Source organism: Typopeltis vanoorti, chromosome 3, assembly GCF_054136105.1.
Source record: "Typopeltis vanoorti isolate ZY-2024b chromosome 3, IOZ_Tvanoo_1.0, whole genome shotgun sequence".
Classification (NCBI taxonomy): domain Eukaryota; kingdom Metazoa; phylum Arthropoda; class Arachnida; order Uropygi; family Thelyphonidae; genus Typopeltis; species Typopeltis vanoorti.
The window spans coordinates 102,066,566-102,089,876 of NC_143551.1; the positions used below are offsets into that span (position 1 = coordinate 102,066,566).

At 34.2% G+C, this 23,311-nt stretch overlaps 1 protein-coding gene across 1 annotated transcript in view; it reads left to right on the forward strand.

Annotated features, from left to right (window-relative positions):
- Tsr1 (Tsr1 ribosome assembly factor) overlaps positions 1-23,311 on the forward strand; it is a 273,200-nt gene that overhangs the window by 151,943 nt on the left and 97,946 nt on the right. The window contains exons 13-14 of the mRNA XM_090415842.1: positions 9,389-9,481; positions 21,745-21,886. Of these exons, the coding sequence (XP_090271968.1) occupies positions 9,389-9,481; positions 21,745-21,886 (235 nt within the window). The remainder of the gene's footprint in view (positions 1-9,388; positions 9,482-21,744; positions 21,887-23,311) is intronic.

Here is a 23,311-nt window from a genome sequence, read left to right on the forward strand (position 1 = left end):
TCGAGTGGTTAGAATTAAAGGAAGTATAGGAAGATAGGTTGGTGTTAAATCGTGTGGCACAAGGAAGGCAGCACATAATACCAACTGTTATTCATCATCTGTTTAGATCACTTTATGAAGGAAAGTGGTATTAAATCTGATATCAAAATTGGAAAGCTAATGTCAGTTCTTTACTTTATGCACATGATGTTATACTCCTAAATAAATCCAGGATAAGTCTGCAGGATTCCCTGACCGAATTGAATAACTCATCATCATCAAATTAATAACATGTACCCTAAAGGGATTACATGAAAAATTTACATCATTACTAACTCCCTATTTACAATTTTCCTCCAAATCAGTCTGTTACTTGTCAAGACTCCAACATTATCAGATCTTATATTACTATCGTTCTGAGGCACTTTGTACCATAACAATCTATCTATATCTTGGTCTTCAGATTAGCAAAAAGATTACAAGAAAAGATTGGCAAAACACTTGTTTTGCTAATCTTTCCTTGCTCATTCTCCTTAAGTGACCATACCACCTGAGATTAGATCTGCTAGTGCATTCCTCGATGCTGACGTCAAGTTCCTTCCGAATATCCTCATTTTTAATATGATATTGCTATTGATGTCATCCGTTCACGCCTCTAATCTGCAGTCTCTAGTCTTTGGTGAAGTGTTTTAATTCTGACCCAGCTCTCAGATCCATAAATTAAAACTGGTTTGAACACTGTCTTGTATACAGCTAATTTAGTGTTCCGACTAATTTCTCTCTTATTCCATATGAATTTATTCAATTGACTTCCTACCATACCAGCTTTTGTTGATTCTGTTGTCTATTTCCATATTTAATTTACCATCTTCACTAAAAATCGTACCTAAGTAGCTGAAAATGTTTTACTTGTTCCACAAGTTCTCCGTTCACAACACAGTTGACATTTTCAATGATTCTGCCTATTTTCATTGTCTTTGTCTTTTTATTGCTGACCTTCATACCATATCTATTACAACAGTTATTCAGTTTAGTCAGGAATCTTGCAAACTTGTAACGGATTTATTTAGAAGCATAACATTGTCCGCATAAAGCAAAAAGCTAACATTAACATCTCCAATTCTGATATCATGTTTAATACCACTTTCCTTCATAATGTACATCCTTGTCTCACACCAGATTTAGCATTAAACCATCTTCCTGTATTCAATCAATTCTAACTGTTGACTTGCAACTCAAATAATGACAAAGTACTGCTTGATATAATTCCCATTAACCCCATAATATAACTGGTCAATAGGTCATTATATCAAGCAATACTTAGTCATTATTTGAGTTGCAAGTCAACAGTTAGAATTGATGTAAGTACAAGAAGATGGTTTAATGTTAAATCTAGTATTGAATAGTTTCTCTCTTGGCACCTTATCATATGCCTTTACCAGATCGACAAAACTTAAATACAGATCTTTGTTATATTCCCATGCTTTCTCAACTATTTGTCGTAAAGTGAAGATCTGATCCTGACAACCTCTGTTTGGCCTGAATCCAGCTTGTTCTTCACCAAACTTCTCTTCCACAATTCTTCTCAACCGTTTCTCAAGTATACTGGCATAAATCTTCCCCGGAACATTCAGTAGGGAAATACCTCTGTAATTCTCACATTCAGTTTTATTTCCCCTTTTATATATGAGTACTATTAGAGCTCTATTCCGATCATCAGGAATTCTTCCCTCTGTCCAGGCCTTCTGAACTATGCAGTGCAGCCATTGTAAGACTTTTATACCACCATAATTCAGCATTTCTGGTCGAATATCATCTACTTTTGCTTCCTTTCCACATTTCAAGCCTTTGATGGCTTTCTCTACTTCAAGTATAAATATGTATTCCTGACTGTATGCCTGTTGAGTGTTTTTTACCACTGTGCTATCACTGCTTATTTCATTTAGCAGTTTTTTGAAGTAATTACTCCATACTTGAATGATATCTATTTCTTCTGTTTTCATGTCACCTTTATCATCTCTAATTCCTTTTACAGCACTCTTTCCTCATTTCTAAGCTTCTTTAACAACTTCCAGAATATCTTACCACTTTCTTGATATTTATTTTCTATGTTCTTGCCAAAGTCCTCCTATGACTTTTGTTTAGCTAGTTTTACACATTGTTTAGCTTTCTTACATTTGTCTCTGTATTCTCTAAGAGTCACAGGATGACTTATTTGCCAGGAACTTTGATATGTTTTCTACTTTTCCTTCACTGCCTCTTTAACTTTCTGTGTCCACCATGGAGTTCTGATTTTTCTATCCTTGCAGACAACCTTAACACATGCCTCTCTGGCAGAATCAATCAGAGTTTTCTTCAAGGTTTGGTTCTTGTTCTCAAACTCTTTCATTTTCTTTTCAATAAACTTTCTGTATTTTAGTCTACAGTTCACATCTGAGAGCTGCTCCACTTTTATTCGCTTTAAAACTTACTTACATGTTATTCTTTTCAATATGAAATTCAATTTTATCCTGCTCAAGACTAAATAGTGATCACTTCCAATTTCAAATCCTCTGTACACTCTGGTGTCCTGCACCAGGGAGAAAACATCACTATCAACAATAGCATAGTCAATGAGACTTTTCTTATTCCTAGCCTCTACTCTCCATGTGAATTTGTGCACATTTTTATGTTGGAACATGGTGTTAGTAATAACCAGTCCATGTCCTGAGCAGAAATCCAACAGATATTTGCCATTATTATTAGCTTTGCTCTTTTCTCCAAATTTTCCCAAAATATTTTTGTATGTCTCACAATCATTTCCTACTCTGATATTCAGATCCCAAAAAGGACCAACTTTTCCTTTTTCATTGTGTCAGTTGCTTTCTCTAAAGCCTCAAAAAATTCCTCCACTTCTACCTTAGTAGAACCTTCTGTGGGACCATAGGCACAAATAAATCTCATTGGCCAGTTCCCCATTCTGATATTTGCCCACGTCACTCTACTTGAGACTGCCCACCATTCAAGAAGATTAGCTTCGTATTTAGTGTTGAATACAATGGCTACTCCTTTTCCTTGATTGTCATTGCCTGAATATAACATTTTGTATTTATTGCTCAGAAAGATCTCACCAGTTTATGTCTTTTTTGTTTCAGTCACCCCTGTTATGTTGATCTGGTACTTATCTAATCCTCATCTAGCTCCATTTCTTTGCCATTCAGGCTTCTTATGTTGATTGTACCGATCTTTCACTCTGTTGATGTTTAGTTGTTGGTGTGCTTTCAGATAACTGCTGTAATAAATTTGACATGAAAATCAGCAATAAAAAGACAAAGACAATGAAAACATCAACTGCATCCTGGAGAGCCTATAGAAGAAGTAAAACATTTCAGCTATTTAGATGCAATTTTTAGTGAAGATAATATGGAATAAAAGAGAAGTTGGTCAAAACTAAATTAGCTGTATACAAGACAGTGTTCAAACCAATTTTAAATGATGTAAGAGCTCAAACCAATTTTAACTTATGGATCTGAGAGCTGGGTTAGAGATGAAACACTTGACCAAAGACTGTATACCATTGACAATTCTAAGAAAGATTAGAGATTGAACAGATGGCATCGGTGGCAGTGTTGTATTAAAATTCAAAAAAATTGAGGATATTAGGAAAGAACTCGATGTTGTTAACATTATGGAATGTGTTAGAACTGATCTCTGGTGACTTAAACAGAATATAAGAAGGAAGGTTTGCAAAACAACAAAAGACTAAGAAAAAGACTAAGATCTAGGTGGATTGATACAATAAAAAGTAATCTTAAATTAATACAGTAAGAAGTATCTTAGAAGACAGAAATATATGATCTCATAGATATATTGGAGTCTTGGAGGATAATTGTTGATATAAGGGGTGCTTAACAGTCAAAGCTGTATAACTGAGAGGAGACCTCCACATAGCCTTTAAAGGAATGTGGAGAACCGATCAGGGCTTCTGACCTAATGTCCAATCCTCACCTTCTCGTGGTGCACCCTGTTGGGTATCTACCTGGATACTGAACAATAGAGGAAGGGCTGGCAATTTGGGAGTTAGCCTACCAAATTGCAATTCTTATTGGCTTAAACCAAAATACAAAATGATGGTAGTACAACATGACAGAATTTCATGCCAGCTGGGACGTTACCTAGTTAAGCAAGGCCCCCGTTCTTTTCTCCAGGGAGCCGAGGCAAACAACGAAACGTTAATTACTGGAACAAATCTGAAAACACACCCTAACTCAACATAACCAGAGTTAAAGATCAGTACTATCAACATAAGAAGCCTGAATGGCAAAGAAATGGAGCTAGCTGAGGAATTAGATAAGTACCAGATCGACATAATAGGGGTGACTGAAACAACAAAGACAAAAACAGGTGAGATCTTTCTGAGCAATAAATACAAAATGTTATATTCAGACAATGACAATCAAGGAAAAGGAGTAGCCATTGTATTCAACACTAAATACGAGGCTAATCTTCTTGAATGGCAGGCAGTCTCAAGTAGAGTGATGTGGGCAAATATCAGAATGGGGAACTGGACAATGAGACTTATTTGTGCCTATGATCCCACAGAAAGTTCTACTAAGGTTGAAGTGGAGGAAGGCTTTAGAGAGAGCAACTGACACAATGAAAAAGGAAAAGTTGGTCCTTTTTGAGATCTAAATAGCAGAGTAGGAAATGATTGTCAGACATACAAAAATATTTTGTTAAAATTTGGAGAAAAGAGCAAAGCTAATAATAATGGCAAACACATGTTGGATTTCTGCTCAGGACATGGACTGGTTATTACTAACACCATGTTCCAACATAAAAATGTGCACAAATTCACATGGAGAGAAGAGGCTAGGAATAAGAAAAGTCTCATTGACTATGCTATTGTTGATAGTGATGTTTTTTTCCTTGGTGCAGGACACCATAGTTTACAGAGGATTTGAAATTGGAAGTGATCACCATTTAGTCTTGAGCAGGATAAAACTGATATATATTGAAAAGAAGAACATGTAAGAAAGTTTTAAAGTGAATAAAAGTTGAGCAGATCTTAGATGTGAACTATAGCCTAAATACACAAAGATTATTGAAGAAAAAATGAAAGATTTTGAGAACACGAACCAAACCTTGGAGATTCAGTGGCAAGCCTTGAAGAAAACTCTGATTCAGCCAGAGAGGCATGTGGTGAGGTTGTCTGCAAGGATAGAAAAATCAGAACTCCATGGTGGACATAGGAAGTTACAGAGGCAGTGAATGAAAATAAGAAAGCATATCGAAAGTTCCTGGCAAATAAGTCATCTTGTGCTCTTAGAGAATACAGAGACAAATGTAAAAAAGCTAAACACTGTGTGAAACTAGCTAAACTAAAGTCATGGGATGACTTTCGCAAGAATATAGAAAATAAATATCAAGAAGGTGGCAAAATATTTTGGAGGTTGTTGAAGAAGCTTAGGAATGGAGGAAAGAGTGCTGTAAAAGGAGTTAGAGATGATAAAGGTGACATGAAAACAGGAGAAAAAGATATCCTTGAAGTATGGAGTAATTACTTCGAAAAATTGCTAATTGAAACAAGTAGTGATAGCACAGCATTAAAAAAAATATTCGACAGGCATACAGTCAGGAATACATATCCATGCTTGAAGTAGAAAAATCCATCACAGGCTTGAAAAGTAGAAATGCAGCAGGAGTAGATGATATTTGACCAGAAATTCTGAAGTATGGAGGTATGAAAGTCTTACAGTGGTTGCGCTGCATAGTTCAGAAGGCCTGGACAGAGGGACGAATTCCCGATGATTGGAGTAGAGCTCTCATAGTACCCATATATAAAAAGGGGAAATAATGCTGAATGTGAGAATTATAAAGATATTTCCCTACTGAGTGTTTTTTTTCTGGTAAGATTTATGTAAGTTTACTTGAGAAATGGTTGAGAAGAATTGTGGAAGAAAAGTTGGTGAAGAATAAGCTTGATTCAGGCCAAATAGTGGCTGTCAGGATCAGATCTTCCCTTTATCACAAACAGTGGAGAAATCATGGGAATATAACAAAGATCTGTATTTAACTTTTGTCAATCTGGAAAATGCATATGACAAGGTGCCAAGAGAGAAGCTATTCAATAGACTACAGTTATATCGTGTCAACAGGGCATTATATCAAGCAATACTTAGTCTTTATTTGAGTTGTAAGTCAGCAGTTAGAATTGAAGGAAGTACAGGAAGATGGTTTAATGTGGAATCTGGTATCAGACAAGGATGTACATTATCCCCATCTGTTATTCATTATCTATAGGGAGTCACATTATGAAGGAAAGTGGTATTAAACTGGATATCAAAATTGGAGATGTTATTGTCAGCTCTTTGCTTTATGCAGACGATGTTATACTTCTAAATAAATTCGCTACAAGTCTGCAAGATTTTCTGACTAAATTGAATAACTGTTGTAATAGATATGGTATGAAGGTCAGCAATAAAATGACAAAGACCATGAAAATAGGCAGAATCGTTGAAAATGTCAACTGCATTGTGAATGGAGAACCTGTGGAACAAGTAAAACATTTCAGTTACTTAGGCACAATTTTTATTGAAGATGGAAATTAAATATGGAAATAGACAACAGAATCAACAAAGCTGGTATAGTAAGAAGTCAATTGAATAAATTCATATGAAATAAGAGAGTAATTAGTCGGAACACTAAAATTAACTGTATACAAGTCAGTGTTCAAACCAGTTTTAGCTTATGGATCTGAGAGCTGGGTCAGAATTAAAACATTTGACCAAAGACTTGAGACTGCAGATTAGAGGCATGAAAGGATGACATCAATGGCAGTATCATATTAAAAATGAGGATATTAGGAAAGAACTTGACATTGTCAGTATCGAGGAATGCTTTATCAGAGCTAATCTCAGGTGATATGGTCACTTAAACAGAATGGGAGAGGAAAGATTAGCAAAACAAGTGTTCTCTGCCAGGTTGGCAGGAAAACGACCAAGTAGAAGACCAAGATATAGGTAGATTGATATGGTACAAAGTGCCTTAGACGATAGAAATATAAGATCTGATAATGTTGGAGTCTTGACAAATAACAGACTGATTTTGAAGAAAATTGTAGGTAGGAAGTTAGTAATGATGTAAATTTTTCATATAATACTATTGTTGGATCCTACTTCTCAATCTACACCTTGAATCCAACATGTTTGTCATTACGATGTTCTTTACAAAATTATAGTTGCTAGTTGATTTCTAATTCAAAGATAGAGAAAATTTATATTTAAAGACTGTGCCACTCTATATCTGAATTAGTTCAAGAATTGAAGAAAAACCAACTCTCAACTTCCTTTCCTTTATATGTTGTTATTATATATACTGGCCGAGTATATTTAACTTACTTAATTCACCCGCTTTGGTTCGAATATTTTATGAATGGTGTAGTAAAAGAGATTCAGGTAAAACACAACTTTTGATTAACAAAAACTAACATTTAATTTTAGAATCACAAATTTTACACGTAAGATCAAATCACTAAATAAGTTATTATTAACACTTTAGCCTTTCTGATAATACAGTCATACAAACTGAGGCAATGGTAAATCTGTTATCTGTAATACAGTCTTCTCACAGTTCCTTAAGTTTGAAATACAATAAAAATGCTGTAACACTTCTTTACAAGCATACACTTTTAAATCTACACTCCAGCTAATCTCCGCAATAGTTACTGTTAATATAAGGATATTCTAGGATGAAACTCACACATATCTCTGTATAGGAATATTATTGGTTGGAATATTTTTACCGATAATCTTTCTTCATCTACTTATATGCAAACACTTTTTGTAACTGTAAACACTTTAAACAATAAACGGCACTCATTAAGACAAATCTTAGAAATAACTGAATTAATTAATGGTTACAATACACATAATCAAATGTTCTTGCATGAAGTACTACTGATCACTCATGAATTAAAGTAACACACAATAATTCCTCAACTTGAAGTTTTATATGCACAGTTGCCCATTCCTCCGACATTCAATTAATCCTTTAGGCACTATAATTCTAAACACAGCTAACGTTAATCTTCAACTTTACAACCTCTACTTATTCTCTAGTTACTCCGTGCTACGCTTCAAGATTCCGTGTGTCCTTGAAAGGTCGACCCTGAAATTAAATTTCAACTATAGTATCGCTAGTCATTAAGTAGTCACTCAGCTGTCTTCCGTAGCTATAATTGTTATTCTACAACTTATTAGCTAACCGCTTCTCGACTACTGAACTTTAATTAGCTACTTGAGTGACTTGCCGACTCGCTGTTATCGCACTCTGATTCTCCGAATCAATCTCCTTTTAGATTCCTTCTCCAAATAACGAATTAGAATATCCTCTCGATTCCAACCGAATGCCTCTCTTCTCTCTTTTTTTTTTTTAGCGTTCCTCCTTATATATTATTAATTTATATATATATATCCATTATATATCTTATATATCCATTCTTCCCGCCTAAATTGTTCTCGTGCTCTCTTTCTAAAATTCTTTACAGTAAACTTTCAGCATTCTCCCTCATGCACTGTTCCAAACTCGCGCTTGCTCTCTTACATACGTCTCCATGACAACAAAACAAAATATAATAAAATTGAGCTATTGCATAACGTTAAACTTCTACAAACAGGAATAAAATAAGAATATTTATATTTCAATTAATATGCAGTCAAAATGTTGAATACAAATTCTTATATTAATATAGCAATAAATAAAATAAATCCAATAATATTTAAATACAGAGTTTTATTGCTATTAATACATATATCCTTGATTAAATAATTAAATATCAAATAAAGTTAAAGGTAGTTATATGAATTTTATATTATAAACAAGTGATTTACATTAATTATTAATTACAAGTCTAGCCTATGTGATGGAAGATTATGTTGGATTCTGAGGCAAATAATAATTACTTAAATCTCTATATATTCAGAATCCAACACTATCATATCCTGTATACCCCTTGAGGGTACATGGCAGGAATTTGATGATGATGGGATTGTTTCAATTTTATTGTTATTGCTTTATAGGCTCAGATATGTTATTATTCTTCTCTATCTTGTCTATCTGAAATGTGAATTAAATACATAAAAAAGTAACTCAACAGAAGACAAGTTATCAATTTCAGCTTTTCTCTTGTCATACATTAGCAGAAATATATCAGACAGCTCTAAAGTTTTTTTATTTAAGATTGAAAGTTCAGTGCGATTATATGAATGTTAGAGTAAATATGTTACAAACAAAGATAATAACAAAATATATTTCAAAATTAAAATGAACTGAAGCAATAAGTCAAATTGCATAATAAGAAGACTGATTTCATATTTTTCAGAGTGCATATGTAGTAAAATATCGTTTATATTTTTGTCTTTTACTACAGGCTGGTTAAATTTAGAGAAGAAAGAACAGACGAAATGTTTCCTGATGAGATCGATACCCCTATTGATTCGCTTGCCCAGAAAAGGTTTGCTAAGTAAGTTTATTTAGTGTTGTAAGTTTAATGAGACTATACTCGTCTTTCTCGTTTTCTAAGTCTGAATGTCTTATTATGACAAAGTAAGTTAGCTTTCAGAGTAACTTTGGTATGTCACGTTCTTTTGTAAGGGGAGGAGCAGCCTGAGTTTCCATGAGGAAAAAACATGCTGTCTCCTTTTGAGGCAGGTTAACTTTACTTCATTTTAATAGCACTCAATATTCCTCACTTAATGAGTAGAATTAAAATCCAGATCTTTCTAGATTACTGTTGTTCTGGAATATGTAAGAATATGTTTCTCCCATTGTCACTTAAACAGAATGGTTGATGAATAGTTGCAAAACAAGTGTGTAATGCAAAAATGACAGTGGGGGTAAAAAAAGAAGAAGAAGAAGAAAGCAGCAGATCATAAAGATATGGGTAGCTTGATGCAGTTGTACTTATTACTTTATAAGATCAAAGTAGACAGACCTTACAAATATTAAACCACTCTGATAGGCGATTTTTGATCAGAAACTAGTTATGAAACATATCTGATATACCCTTGAGGATACACACACACTCACATCAGATAACAATCTTTCTAATGGATGTCAGTATGTCATTCTTTTGACTGCATTCTGAACTTTTAAAAATATTTAGAGAGCAACCATATATATATATATATATATATAATCTATAGACATTAATTCACTTACTACCTAACTGATCATTACCCAATAATCTAACTTACTAATGCAACAGTTGTGACTGCTTTTTTATTGCTAGCCCTTTGGTTGGAACTTATTTAGAAGCTATGGATAAGATGTATTTGTACTAGGAAAAACTAGAGGTGTAAGACAACATAAGAAATCTGATTATACTTACAAGAATTAAAAAGACTGAACTGTGTTTGGTATCCTTGAACTTGACAAACTTGTTCTCACCATACTGCATAATGGAAAGTAAATGCATTGTTAATGTATTAATAATGGAAGATTGAGCTCTGTAAGATTTGTCAGGTGAAAAGAGGGCATATAGAATAGGATTTGAGGTTAGTGAGAGACCATTACAGAAGTACAGAAATAAAAATGTGAGTGAGAATATTTTACATTTATTTTTATGTGAAAGAAAATTCTCATTTACATACTGTAAATACTTTTGTAAGAATATGGAAGATAAATATCAAAAAGTGACAAAATGTTGTTGAGGCCATTAAAAAAAAAAAAAAGCTTAGATATTGTACTGGAAAAGGAGTATTGCTAAAGCAACAGAGATGATAAAGGCAACTGAAAATATAGTTATTCTGGATGTCTGAAGTAATTACTTTAAAACAGTGATAGACTGTTTTTTAAACGAGGAATACAATCAGTGCAGATGCAATCAGATAATTTTCCTTTTTAAATATTGGTTACTCCTGCTGCCCTTCCATATTCCAGGAAAGTGATTAGAAACCTGAAATATGAAAAGGCAGTTGAAATAAATGATATTCAACCAAAATATCTCAAATATGGAGGTATTATAGTACCCATGTATATAAAAAAAAAAAAAAAAAAAAAAAAAAGGGAATGTGTGTTTCGGGTAATCTTTATGCAAGCATACTTGAGAAGAAACTAAAATATTTGTGGAAGAGAACCTTGAGAAAGAACAGGAGGAATAACAATATTCCTCCTATTTGACCTGAACAATAACTATGTTTGGGCCAAATGAGTTGTTAGGACCAGATTTTTGCTTTAATATATCATCATCATCATACGTATCAAGGATTTAGGCCTAGCATGGCCTGTTCTGGCCTTAGAAGTCATCGTTTAAGAGGACGTCCTGGTTTTCTTTTTCCTAATGGCTTGTACTTTAAGGCTTGTTTTGGTAATCTTTCTGTTTTCATTCTTTGAACATGTTCCATCCATTTATGTTTATATTTTTTAATTTTTTCTATTACTGGTTCTTGGTTTAATTCTTTCATAATATCTTCGTTTCTTTTGTGATCAAATAGGGTATACTTTGCAGTTTTTCTCATAAACTTCATTTCTGCTGTTGTTAATCTTTGTTTGTCTTTTTGTTTTATTGTCCAGATTTCGCTTCTATACATTAAGACCAGTAAGGCTAATGTATTGTATTGTTATATTTCTGTAATTCGTCGGCTGTGTTATTGTTATATCCTTACTTTCATATAATGTTATTTCGTAAGTCGTAGGTTCAATCTTATTATACATTAATTTACTGTCTCTAGAATCTATCCTTTTGCTTACTCAAAACTTTGTAGTCAAAGTCCTACTGGCTACTCTATTGTTATGTCGCTGCTTTCTCTATATTTTATCTTATTCTACCTCTATAATAAGTCTCCTTCTAATCTATTGTCATGCTCCTAAAATTCTAATTCAGATTTATTTCCTCTTCAGATATTGGCAAAATTTATATTTTTGCTGCGCCAGCCAATATCCTATAACAGAAGAGACTCTTGTTCAGGGAAATAATTCAAAACTTAAAAGGATACACACAATAATTTATCTCACGCTAGCACTGTGCAGATTCAGTTAGCAGTCGTAGACCGAATCTCACTTAAACAATTATATCTAAATTCCTTCCCGCCAAAAAGTTCAATTTCATAAGTGGTGGTTTGAATTCATAATCAGGCATAACTCAGGTATAAGGTACAAAGCATGTTTATTGGAAAAACATAAAACATTTATGTTTTTAATGAGTATTTAAACTTACATAAAACTTTTATGTAAGTTTAAATACTCAATTTCAATTTCAAATCAAAATTCACTCTAAGTTAAGGGTTATACTAAATCACAATGAATCAGAGCAAGTTAAATCCTTCAATTATGAAAGGATTAGGTTTAAGCAAAATACTACTACTATATAATTCCCTTCACAAGTTACTCACAGAATACTTATTGAACACTTTCATTAATATTCTATCAGTGATTGCCTTAATTCTAAATTTCATCTAAGCAAGTCTAGCCATTCACAAATCACTGCCTAATTTAACAACTCTTCTTTGTTCCACAAGGGCTTAATTAATTCAGTCAAATTCCTACTAAAAGTTCTCTACTAGTGTCCTTTAGTTACAACACTCACAAATTTCTTGTTCTTCTAAACAAATTTTTAACATAGAACGAAAACTCTTACATTACCGGATCCTTTCAGATTTCATGCCGCCATCTCATGTAGGTCTGGATTACCGTACTGCATATTCTTCGGCTGTCTTTGCGCCTGGCGATGTACTATGCTTTTTCTTCTAATCGTTTCCGACTGTTGTGTGCTATCTACCGCTCCGCAGGAAACTTTCACAGGTGGGACATTCTGCTAAGGCCCGATTCCACATGGGCTGTCATATCGCGATCAGCTCTGCTTGAAATCTTCAAGCATTCTCAAGAAAAGAACCTGCCGTCCGTCATTACTGTAGAAGACCCACCGCTCTCTCACGAATCCTCCGACCAACTCCCCCTAAAACTCGAATCTGGCACTCGAAGATCAAAAGGTCAAAAAGAGCCTCCTAAAACGGTGTGCTTCATCTTTTATTCGCCCTATTCGGGCACCCTCTATTCAATGCGGTTTTCACCCACGAACCCCATCGTTCATGCCCCTTGGGTGATCCTACACTCTCGCTAACCTGTCCGGTTACGTTATTCTAGGAAGGCGCTCTGATGTCATATTTCCACGTAGGTATAGCCTCCATCGCTATGCTCGACTCATACCGATTATACGTGATTATTCCGGATTACTATTATAAACTTTTCTCAGAATTTCGCAAGGTACTAGAGAGCTTACTTGGGAATTACAAATAACCTAACAATAACTCTCACTATATCGCACACATGGACTATACATTATTACAAAACATAAAACAACACTTTATAATTATTAGCTGATGTGCAGATATCTCCTTAATTAGTAGTAGTTTATTATGTTAAATCCTGAATGAAGAATTTGCTTGTAAAGCTCTGCATTCAGGATCTAGTATACTTTTAGCCTGGTTTGTTTTTGAACTAGGTTTGGTTTAAATATAGAGTTAATTACACCTGTTATTTTTAAATATTTTGCAATTTTTACGTTTATATCTTTTTCATTTTCATATGTGATCATACATCCTAGGTAGTTAAATGAATTCACCTGTTCTAAGATCTTGTTATCTATTACTATTTTAGTTCTTGCTGATACTAGTTGTGCTATTAAACTTTGTTTTCATTTGAAGGGGAAAGAGTAGATTATAGAAGAAATATAGTGAGGTTTATAGAGAGGGCATAGTTGTAAGGCCAGAAATGAAAAGACCCCATGGCCCTCGAGTATACTCTAATAGCATAAGGGTCATAAAGTAAGAAGAGTTGGCTGATAGGGCCTTATAGGAAAGATTAAAGTAAGTGGATCTTCCTCAAAGTAGAAAAAGGAGAGGATAGATCCAGCTAGAGGTCCATGGGAGTGCCGCTTCCCTTACAATCAAGATGATTGCCCCTTATGGCCCTGTTGGTTCACGAGTCCTTATTCAGTATATTCGGACCACCCCACCATATATATATATATATATATATATATATATATATATATATATACACACACACACACACGCACATGCATGTACACACACATGCACACATGGTGGGCTCCCCTATCCGCCACCCAGGGGACGCACTCTCTAGGGGTTACAGGGTCCCCTGAGAGACTTTAATATATACAACATATAAATATATAATATATATATTGTTATATGTAACATATAATAAGGTTATATACAGGAAAACCTCGCTTAATGTGAATTCGTTATGCGCGATAATCAGTTAGTACAATTGAGTGAAATGATACCATTTCCCGCTTTAAGCGCATGATTAATCAGATAATGCAATTTTTTTACGTTATGCGAAATTTAACGTTACATGAAATTTTTTTGTCTTCATTCTGCAGTGAAGATGATTATGACGATCGTCAAATATTCAGCGTCAACGAAACTGGTCTCTTTTGGTAGCGTATGCCAACAAAACCTTACTAGCCAAAACTGAAGCATCTCAACCAGGATACAAAGTGTCTTGCACTTTTATTAGGAGGCAATGCAGAAGGCGACTTTAAACTCAAGTCTGTTTGTTTATCATGTGCGAAATCGAAGATCATTTGTTGGTTAGGATGTAACCAACAAAAACTGCCAGTAATTTGGAAATCAAATAAGAAGGCTTTGGGTAACCAAAACTCTTTTCGAGGAGTGGTTCAGTTGTTATTTTTGTCGTGTTGCAGACTACTACAAGAAAAATAATCTTACCTTTAAAGCCCTTTTGTTATTGGATAATGCTCCCAGTCATCCTAGGTGGCTTGCCAATCTCACTGAAAATGTGAAGATTTTTTTTTTGCCCTGAAATACAACTTCTTTACTTCAACCGATGGACCAAGGTGGTCATATCATTGTTTAAAGCATACTACCTTTGTAGAACCTTTGCCCAAGCCCTTGAAGCAATGAGTAAAGAAAATGCAATTTCTTTACCTGAGTTTTGGTAAAAATATGATATCAAGCAAGCAGTAGAAAATATTCATTTAGCAAGGAAGTCACTGCCATCAATATGAGAACCATGTGGCAAAAGATCTTACCTCACTATGCAATTGATTTCGTTGGGTTTAATAACCCAGCTGATAACATTATTTGAGAAATCAGCACAATTGGAAAGGGACTTGGATTTAATGAACTGTATAATGAAGATGTGAGAAACTTGCCCGATTCCCATTCAGAACACTTAAGCGAGAATGATTCCTTCAACTAGAAGAACAGCATGCATATGAAGAAGGAGAAGATAAGGAGTGCAAACAAGAAGAGAATGTTACAACCAAGAAGCTAACTGCAAAAAGAACTTGAGCTAATTTTCAATCACATTGAGCATGCTAATGAAATTTTGTTTCATGTTGATCCTTTATGGAACAAAGCGTCAAAGCCCACCGAAATCTTGATAAAGCAATCTCCAGCTATCGCAAATTGTATGACAAGATGAAAACGTCGAGCACTATTCAAACAGCTTTTTTTTTTTTTTTTTTTTTTTTTGTAAAAAAAAAAAAAGTAGCTCAATCAAATGTTTAGACATTAAATAAAAATTTAAGCAATTGAATTTTATTTTATTGATGAATTAATTAATTGCATTAAGCAAGGTTTTCCTGTATATATATTTATTTATTTAATTAATAAATATATATACAGATATATATTTATTTTGCTGATGTGGAAAAGGGATAAGAGATCAACTCTTTAAACATTACAATTATATGGCATATCCATGTGTTTTTTTTACAGAAAGAATACAGTGAACTATAATAATTCCACATAAACTATATCTTTTGTCCTTATAATTTCATATAATGAGAGTTTGACTGTGGCATATATATATAATAAGAGCTAAATATATATTATCTATATATATTACAGAAATTGGAATAAATTATTGAAAATATTTCTTATCTGATTTGGGAATGGCATCAGAAGTTAAATCTTACATGAAATTCAGACATTCAATAATGCCAGCTTGTGTGAAAATAAAGCCCATGTGAAGAGTAATGCATGGTTCTCTTTAGTAAAACTGTGTCTGAGAAGAGCTAGAAACAGTTCATTTACTCAACATGGTAACTTGGTAGACAGCTGATTTACTTCTTGGTTTGCTACATTAAATGTTAGCTACAAGAGTGAATATAGTATGATATACTCTGAAAATTACCAGTAAGAGAAATTTGATGTTCATAACATATTGTAAAGGTATTTAAATATCTTTACATGATTTTTGTTTACAGAAGATTTTACTGCTAGCTTAGTGAATTAAAATTGGGAAAAAAGTTGTATACAAATATTGTTATGTTGATAATTATGTTTGATAAATTAATATTCTGATATAAGAAAAATATATCAGAAGTGTTTGTAGTTTTCCCTTTAGTAGCGCAAGGCTGTTAAGCCTAACTGCACCTTATGTGGCTAGTCAGCATTGGAATTAATTTTGAAATTTAGTAGCAACTATTTCATATATATATATATATATATATATATATATGGGAATAAATTTTTAACTTGGGTATATTGTATGGTTATTTTAGCTCCTAATCCCAAGTGTGCAAACAATTATGTGTGCAAACAATGAGCTGCCCTGGTGTTGTACCATCTTTAGACTTGAACTTTGTTTCAGGCGCAAACTTAATTGTTTGCACACTTGGGATTAGGAGCTAAAATAACCAAGCATATAAAATTGCTTGGTTATCCTAATATATATATATATATATATATATATATATATGAAATAGTCTTCAAGTGGCAAATAAACATTTCACCATAGGTACCTTGGCTGGCTGAGTGATTAGTGTATCCACTCAACCTCATATCAATGTATCAATGTACATTGATACATTGATATGAGGTACAGTGGTATGAGGTGGTATGTTGAGGTATGAGGTACAGTGATGTCAAATGTGAATAACTATCGCACCGTTGATAAACGTATCCAGCCTGTAATTATTGAAAACTTCTCTTTGCTGTTTGTGATACCAAGCTGTCATGGTGTCATTCATGCAGTCGCAAATCAGAGAATATGGTTTAGGCTCTACTATGATGTAAGGCTAACTCAAACCTTGATGGACACAAGAAAAAGAATAGAGAGAGAGAGAGAGAGATGTAAAAAAAAAAAATGGAATGGATAGAAGAAGAAAACGGAGAGCTGAAATGATTCCGTTAAGAAATAAAGAAAATAAGTATAATTAACAAAACATGATTTTCAGTGGATTCCTTACTCATTTATTCCTGTTGAGAAGTTAATGTAGCTTCATTGTTGTGATTTTCGTTTCTTGATTGAAGACTAGATATGAAGATATTTCCTGTTTGTGGAACTGAGAGTTATCAAATAAAAATACAGGAACATTCTAAAATAGTTGTATTCTGTTTCCAGTGCTGGATAGTTAAAGTACATGAAATAAACTGTTTTTGAGTAGTAATTTCCTGTGTGCAAGAAAATTTGTTGCTGTGGTTTCTTTCCCTTAGACAACTTCCATTAACTCAAAACACTTGATTAATGTGGTAGATATGTTTTGACTTTCCAGAACAAGATTGGTCAAGTTTTCTGTTTTGTCTGTTTGGGTCACTGAAATATATTAACTTTTGCCTTTGCAGGTATTTTGTATTTAATGTCAGAAAAGATTTGACCTAATGTTTTAAGATTACAAATGTGTGTGAAAGAGTAAAAGAATCACTATAGTTTTAATACAGTTTTATTTTATATGTTGTGTTTATATATATATATTTATACACACACATACACACCTTTGTTAAAATATATAAAAAAGAAACTTAGTTTTCAAATTTGTAGCATAGTGAAACACCAAATAGATAGATCTCGGGGTCATTATTATCAAATTCCTGACATGGACCTCCAATGCTACATGTTATCAGTGCATCTGCACATTGTCCATTAAATGCAAAATGCTTTTTCACATCCACCATCCACATTCACCATTGTGCTCAAACACATGCCAAATTTGCTAGATTTAGCTAGAAGAAGTGGCAGCTAAACTGGAAAGTTGGAGGAAAGTACTGGAAGAGAGAGGTATGAGACTGAGCAGAAGTAAGACAGAGTATATGTGTTGCAAAATGGATGGCAGCTAGGGGACAGATCTAGAGCTGGAAGGAAATGTCATCAGGAAGGTGAGTGACTTTAGATACTTAGGTTCCACAATGAAAGAGGATGATGAGTCTGAGAAGGAAGTGGGATGCAGGATGGAGGAACTGGAGAGAGATGGTTGGAGTGCTATGCGATAAGAGGGTGCTGAAGATATGTTTCGGTAATTACACCACATTTTTTTATTATTCAGTTATATAAAACACTGAAATAATAGTTCCTGACAAGTTTCGTAAATCGTAGGATTTACATCTTCAGGGGAAGAAGAGAATTAACAAATACAAATCATAACCGTCTGGCTATTCATAAAACTCAAATAACAGAATGCAGATATATAACGTTATTGACGTTGAACAATACTGGACGATGTCACGTGTTCTTGTTCTCGTTTATACAGTCTGAGCTCAGATTGAGGTAGATTTTTTATTAGAGCTGACCATAATACCATCTACCTCAATCTGAGCTCGGACTGTATGAACGAGAACACTTGACATCGTCCAGTATTGTTCAACGTCAATAACGTTATATATATGCATTCTGTTATTTGAGTTTTATGAATAGCCAGACGGTTATGATTTGTATTTGTTAATTCTCTTGTTTAAACTTTAAGTTATACTATTTACCCCCCTGAAGATGTAAATCCTACGATTTATGAAACTTGTCGGGAACTATTATTTCAGTGTTTTATATAACTGAATAATAAAAAAAAATGTGGTGTAATCACCGAAATATATCTTTTGAACCAATTAGCCACTGTCTGCAATAAGAATTACGAATAAGACTTATACGTAACTGTGGCCCTGAGGAAAAATAACATCAGCAGGATGGAGGTAGCGGAGATGAGAATGCTTAAGTGGATGTGTGGTGTGACCAGAAAGGATTGTCTGAGAAATGACTATGTAAGGGGAATGGTGAAAGTTACAAACTTAGGAGCAAAGATACAGGGAGCAAGGTTGAGATGGTTTGCTCATGTGAGAAGAAAGGCCATGCAGATGGATGTGCAGGGGATGAGGAAGCGCAGGCGGCCAAAGAAGAGATGAAGGGAGATGGTGGAGGAGAACTTGGATGTGGCTACAGCCCAAGACCGGAGGCTGTGGAGGAGACTCACTACAAACAGCGACCCTACTTAAATGGGAAAAGCTGCAGAAGAAGAAGAAGGCTGGGAGATTTTTTTTTTTATTTCTAAAATTGAAAATAAAATTCAAAGGATGCTAGTTTGACTCAGTAGTGGTTATTCAGAAGAGTGATCATAAAGCTCAAGACAATAATACTTTAGATACCTACCAGTGGTGTTTAAAAATTGGCATGAATGATGTAAACATATTGAATTAAGGGGAAATTATATTGAAAATAAATAAATGATTCATTCTCCTCTAAATTGCTCTTTATATCATAAAGAGCAACTATACACACACACAAAATGGTGGCAAAAGTATTTGGACACCTAGTTGTGGTAAAAAAAAAAAAAAAAAAAAAAAGTGTTTTAATTATATTTCTGGTACTGAATAAGACCACCTTTGGCCTGAATGACAGCAACTATCTTTTGGGGCATGCCTTCAACCAGTTTCTGATACGATGCAACAGGGATATTCTTCCCTTCCTTGCTCAAAGTTATCCCCCATTGCTGATGCTGATGATGGCCACTGTGGTCTTTAGTGGTCGGCATTGTAATTCGTCCCAAAGATGTTTAGTGGAATTGAGGTATGGGCTGCTCTGAGTGAGCCAGTCCAGTGGTTTTGTGGAAACCATTCTTGGATGCGAAGTGCAGTATGGCATGGAGTATTGTCATGCTGAAACATGCAAGGATCATTGCCAAAGTACTTCCGCAGCATTGGAAGCATGAAGTGGTCCAGGTAGCCATCAGACAACATGGCTTTTGGTCATGTCTGCCAATGGACCAAGCCCTATCCAACTAAAACACTCCATACCATTACCAAGTCTTCACCAAACTCGACAGTTGGAATGATGCAGTCCTGCCGGAACTTTCTGCAGGCAATCTCCAGATCCAAACATGATCATCAGAGTGTAATATTTGGAATGGAAGTGTGATCCATCCTTCCACAAAATCCTTTTCTAATCGTGTACATCCAGGAATGGTGGAAAAGACACCAGTCCAACCGTCTTTTGTCATTTTTTTTGGGGGGGGGGACTTGTTTGCAGCTCTGCCATGGTATAGTATGCCCACCGATTCGAGACCCTTCGACACTTCTGCGCATGTCAACAGGAGGAGAATCCATTCTGATAATAGGGTAATCAGTCCATATTGTGGGATGAGTTGTTTATTATTACACGTCGGAAAATTAGCTTCTCTTTTATGATCATTGTAGTTAACTATGTTGTTTGTATGACAGTTGGAAAATTTTACATATAAAGCACGTGATTTCGCATGTTGCCGAGCAATTCATACATCTTTCATTTCTTTCTCCTCTTCAGCTTGAATCGACTATTCTTGGCAAGACACCAAGCAGAGATCTACAAACTGTGGGCGAACTATAACCTAAGGCTGCAGCTCTTTGTGGACAGTTCTAGTGCTGATAGATGTCCTTGCAGGATTTTTCAGTTGACTGCAAGGCTGCCACTTGTGACATGCAGGATAATCAAACATTCTGAGACACAGCTTGTCAATCTCAGTCAGTGAGTGTCAGTGGCCTCCCAAGATATTTTCCTGCTGTAGTAGCACCATCAACTTTCCATCTACAAATGAAATAAGCAACAATGGACTTTGGTATATTGAGACAGGTAGCAATGTCATGGACAAAAAAGACCACTCATGTGGCACCTGTCTGCCAATCCATGTCGAAAGTCTATCATTTCAGCTGCATGTAGCATTTTGATATCAAGCATGGTGCAAAACATGCAGCATATCCCACCTGTTATTACCAAACTTACGCAGACACTCCCTGAATATTTGCATGTGGTAGAATCTGAAATTTTAATGGCATGTGATGTGTCCAAATACTTTTGTCAACATAGGGTATATATTAATGGACACATCATGTGGAATTTAACATACTTTCAGAGTGTTTCTGCATCCTATTTAATGTTGAATGTTTCCAGTTAGTTTTTTGTTTAGTGTGTTTGTTATAGCCACAGTTACTGATCATTTAAAATAATGTTGTTTCATGTCTCTTCTCAGGTATTGAATTTGTTTCTGTATTGTTTCATTTATTTAAAAATAAATCAATAAAATAAAAAAAATATCACATGACAGCTGTATTGCACATGGCTGCATGCACTGAATACATGAAAAATTTTATTGTTATTTGTATATTATGTGATCATCAGTGCTTTTTATCAAGGATTTTCTGTTTTCATCACTGAGCATACATTTTCCTAAATCTCCAGATTTTAACTAAGTTTATCTGGATAACAATATCATTATCATTTACTTGATATCTGACAATTCTAGATCAACTATTTATTTGCAACTCTTCAGAGGTGAGATCTTCTCTTCTTAGAAATTATGCTTGTAATAGTAAAAAGCAAAGATGATATGTGAGGGAATGCTGTAAACCCATGCCTACAAAATTTAGACTCAATAAATTTTCCTCACTTACAATTCTAATAAACTGTGCTACATAATTTTTCACATTAATTATTGAATGGCTAATTTCTTGCATATGAAGGTGCGGATCTAATTTAATTCCTTTCTGTCTTCAGATATCGTGGACTAGAGAGCTTTCATAATTCACCTTGGGATCCAAAGGAAAATCTTCCCTTTGATTTCAGTAGAATATTTCAAATTTATAATTTCAACACTACTAAGAAAAACATTTTATCAAAAGTAAAAGATGGTGCACTGGTAAGTAGTTCATTTCATAATAATCAACAGAAAAATTATTAGTGTGATCTGTCAAATATTCTTTACCAGACTTCTGAATATTCTTACTCTTAAATTTTACATTATTGCAAGATGTTTTATGAACAGGAGTTTAACATATGCAATACAGAAAGAAGTAACATACTGACCCTTATATAGTCAGCTTTCATTCTAGCACTATTAAAATGAAATAACTATAATAAACTACTAAAAGGTCCTAACCAGAGATCCGGAGACACATTACTGTTATGAAAGAAATTAATTGTAGCAAAGCATCCAATTGAACAAGTTTTGGGGATCTGAAGGGAAAGGTAATACTAAAGGTTGGATATTATAGCAAAATCAAAAGAGTTCTAAAAACTGAGGGAAAACTCATAAAAACTTTATTACTGTAGAATTTTCACCAAGTATCATATGCATAGTCATTACAGGATCACAGAATGGTAATTAAACAATAATGGACAATTCTGAAAAGCACCACCTGAGTAACTAATGTAAGATAACTAAATAAGGTCAATAATTTCTTATTAAAATAAATAAATAAAAAGTTCTACAAATCCTTTCCAGAACCCATCCATTTTTGTCTACCTTTCAGTATATGATGTCCTCAATGGTCTTGTGTAACACATCATCTCAAAAGCAGCTATCTTTTACCTATCAGACTTTTTTATGTATCAGATTTCATCCATAAGTAATAACTGAAAAAACATCTACATCTAGAATATACATAAACAAAATAAAGTTAGGAAAGATTAGCAGATTTAAAAAATAATATCTCCTACAAAGAGAATAGATGTAGACCATCAGATCTGTTTAAGTTAGGACACTGAAGTAAAGTTTCGCATATGTCTTTATAAAGACATTCCGTGAAGAAATCACTTTAATGAAGGACTCTTGTCTTGTTCCAATAAACTATGTTTAGTGTTGATAGCATGCTCTGCAAGTCCATACTGTTCAGACTCATGGTATTTAATATAAGACTTCTGTTCTTCTAGAAGAATAAAAGCAGATCTTTCGGCTTGTCCAAAAGATAATAACACACGAGCAAGGAATGTGGCGGATGTCTTGTTCCAATAAATATAGAGTTTATTGGAACAAGACAAGAGTCCTTCATAAAAATCGTTTCCTCATAGAATGTGTGTGAAACTTTATTTCCTTGTCCTAACTTAAACAGATCCAATAGCTTATGTATATCCCCTTTGTGAGAGAGATGGTACTTTTTTAAATTTGCTAGTCTTACCCAACTTTATTGTGTGTGTGTGTGTGTGTGTGTGTGTGTGTGTGTGTGTGTGTGTGTGTGTGTGTGTGTGTGTGTGTGTGTGTGTGTGTGTGTTAATTACTTTTTTTTTTTATAAGTTGCAAAATTATTGATCTTGTTTAGTTATCTTACATTAGCTACTCAGATGG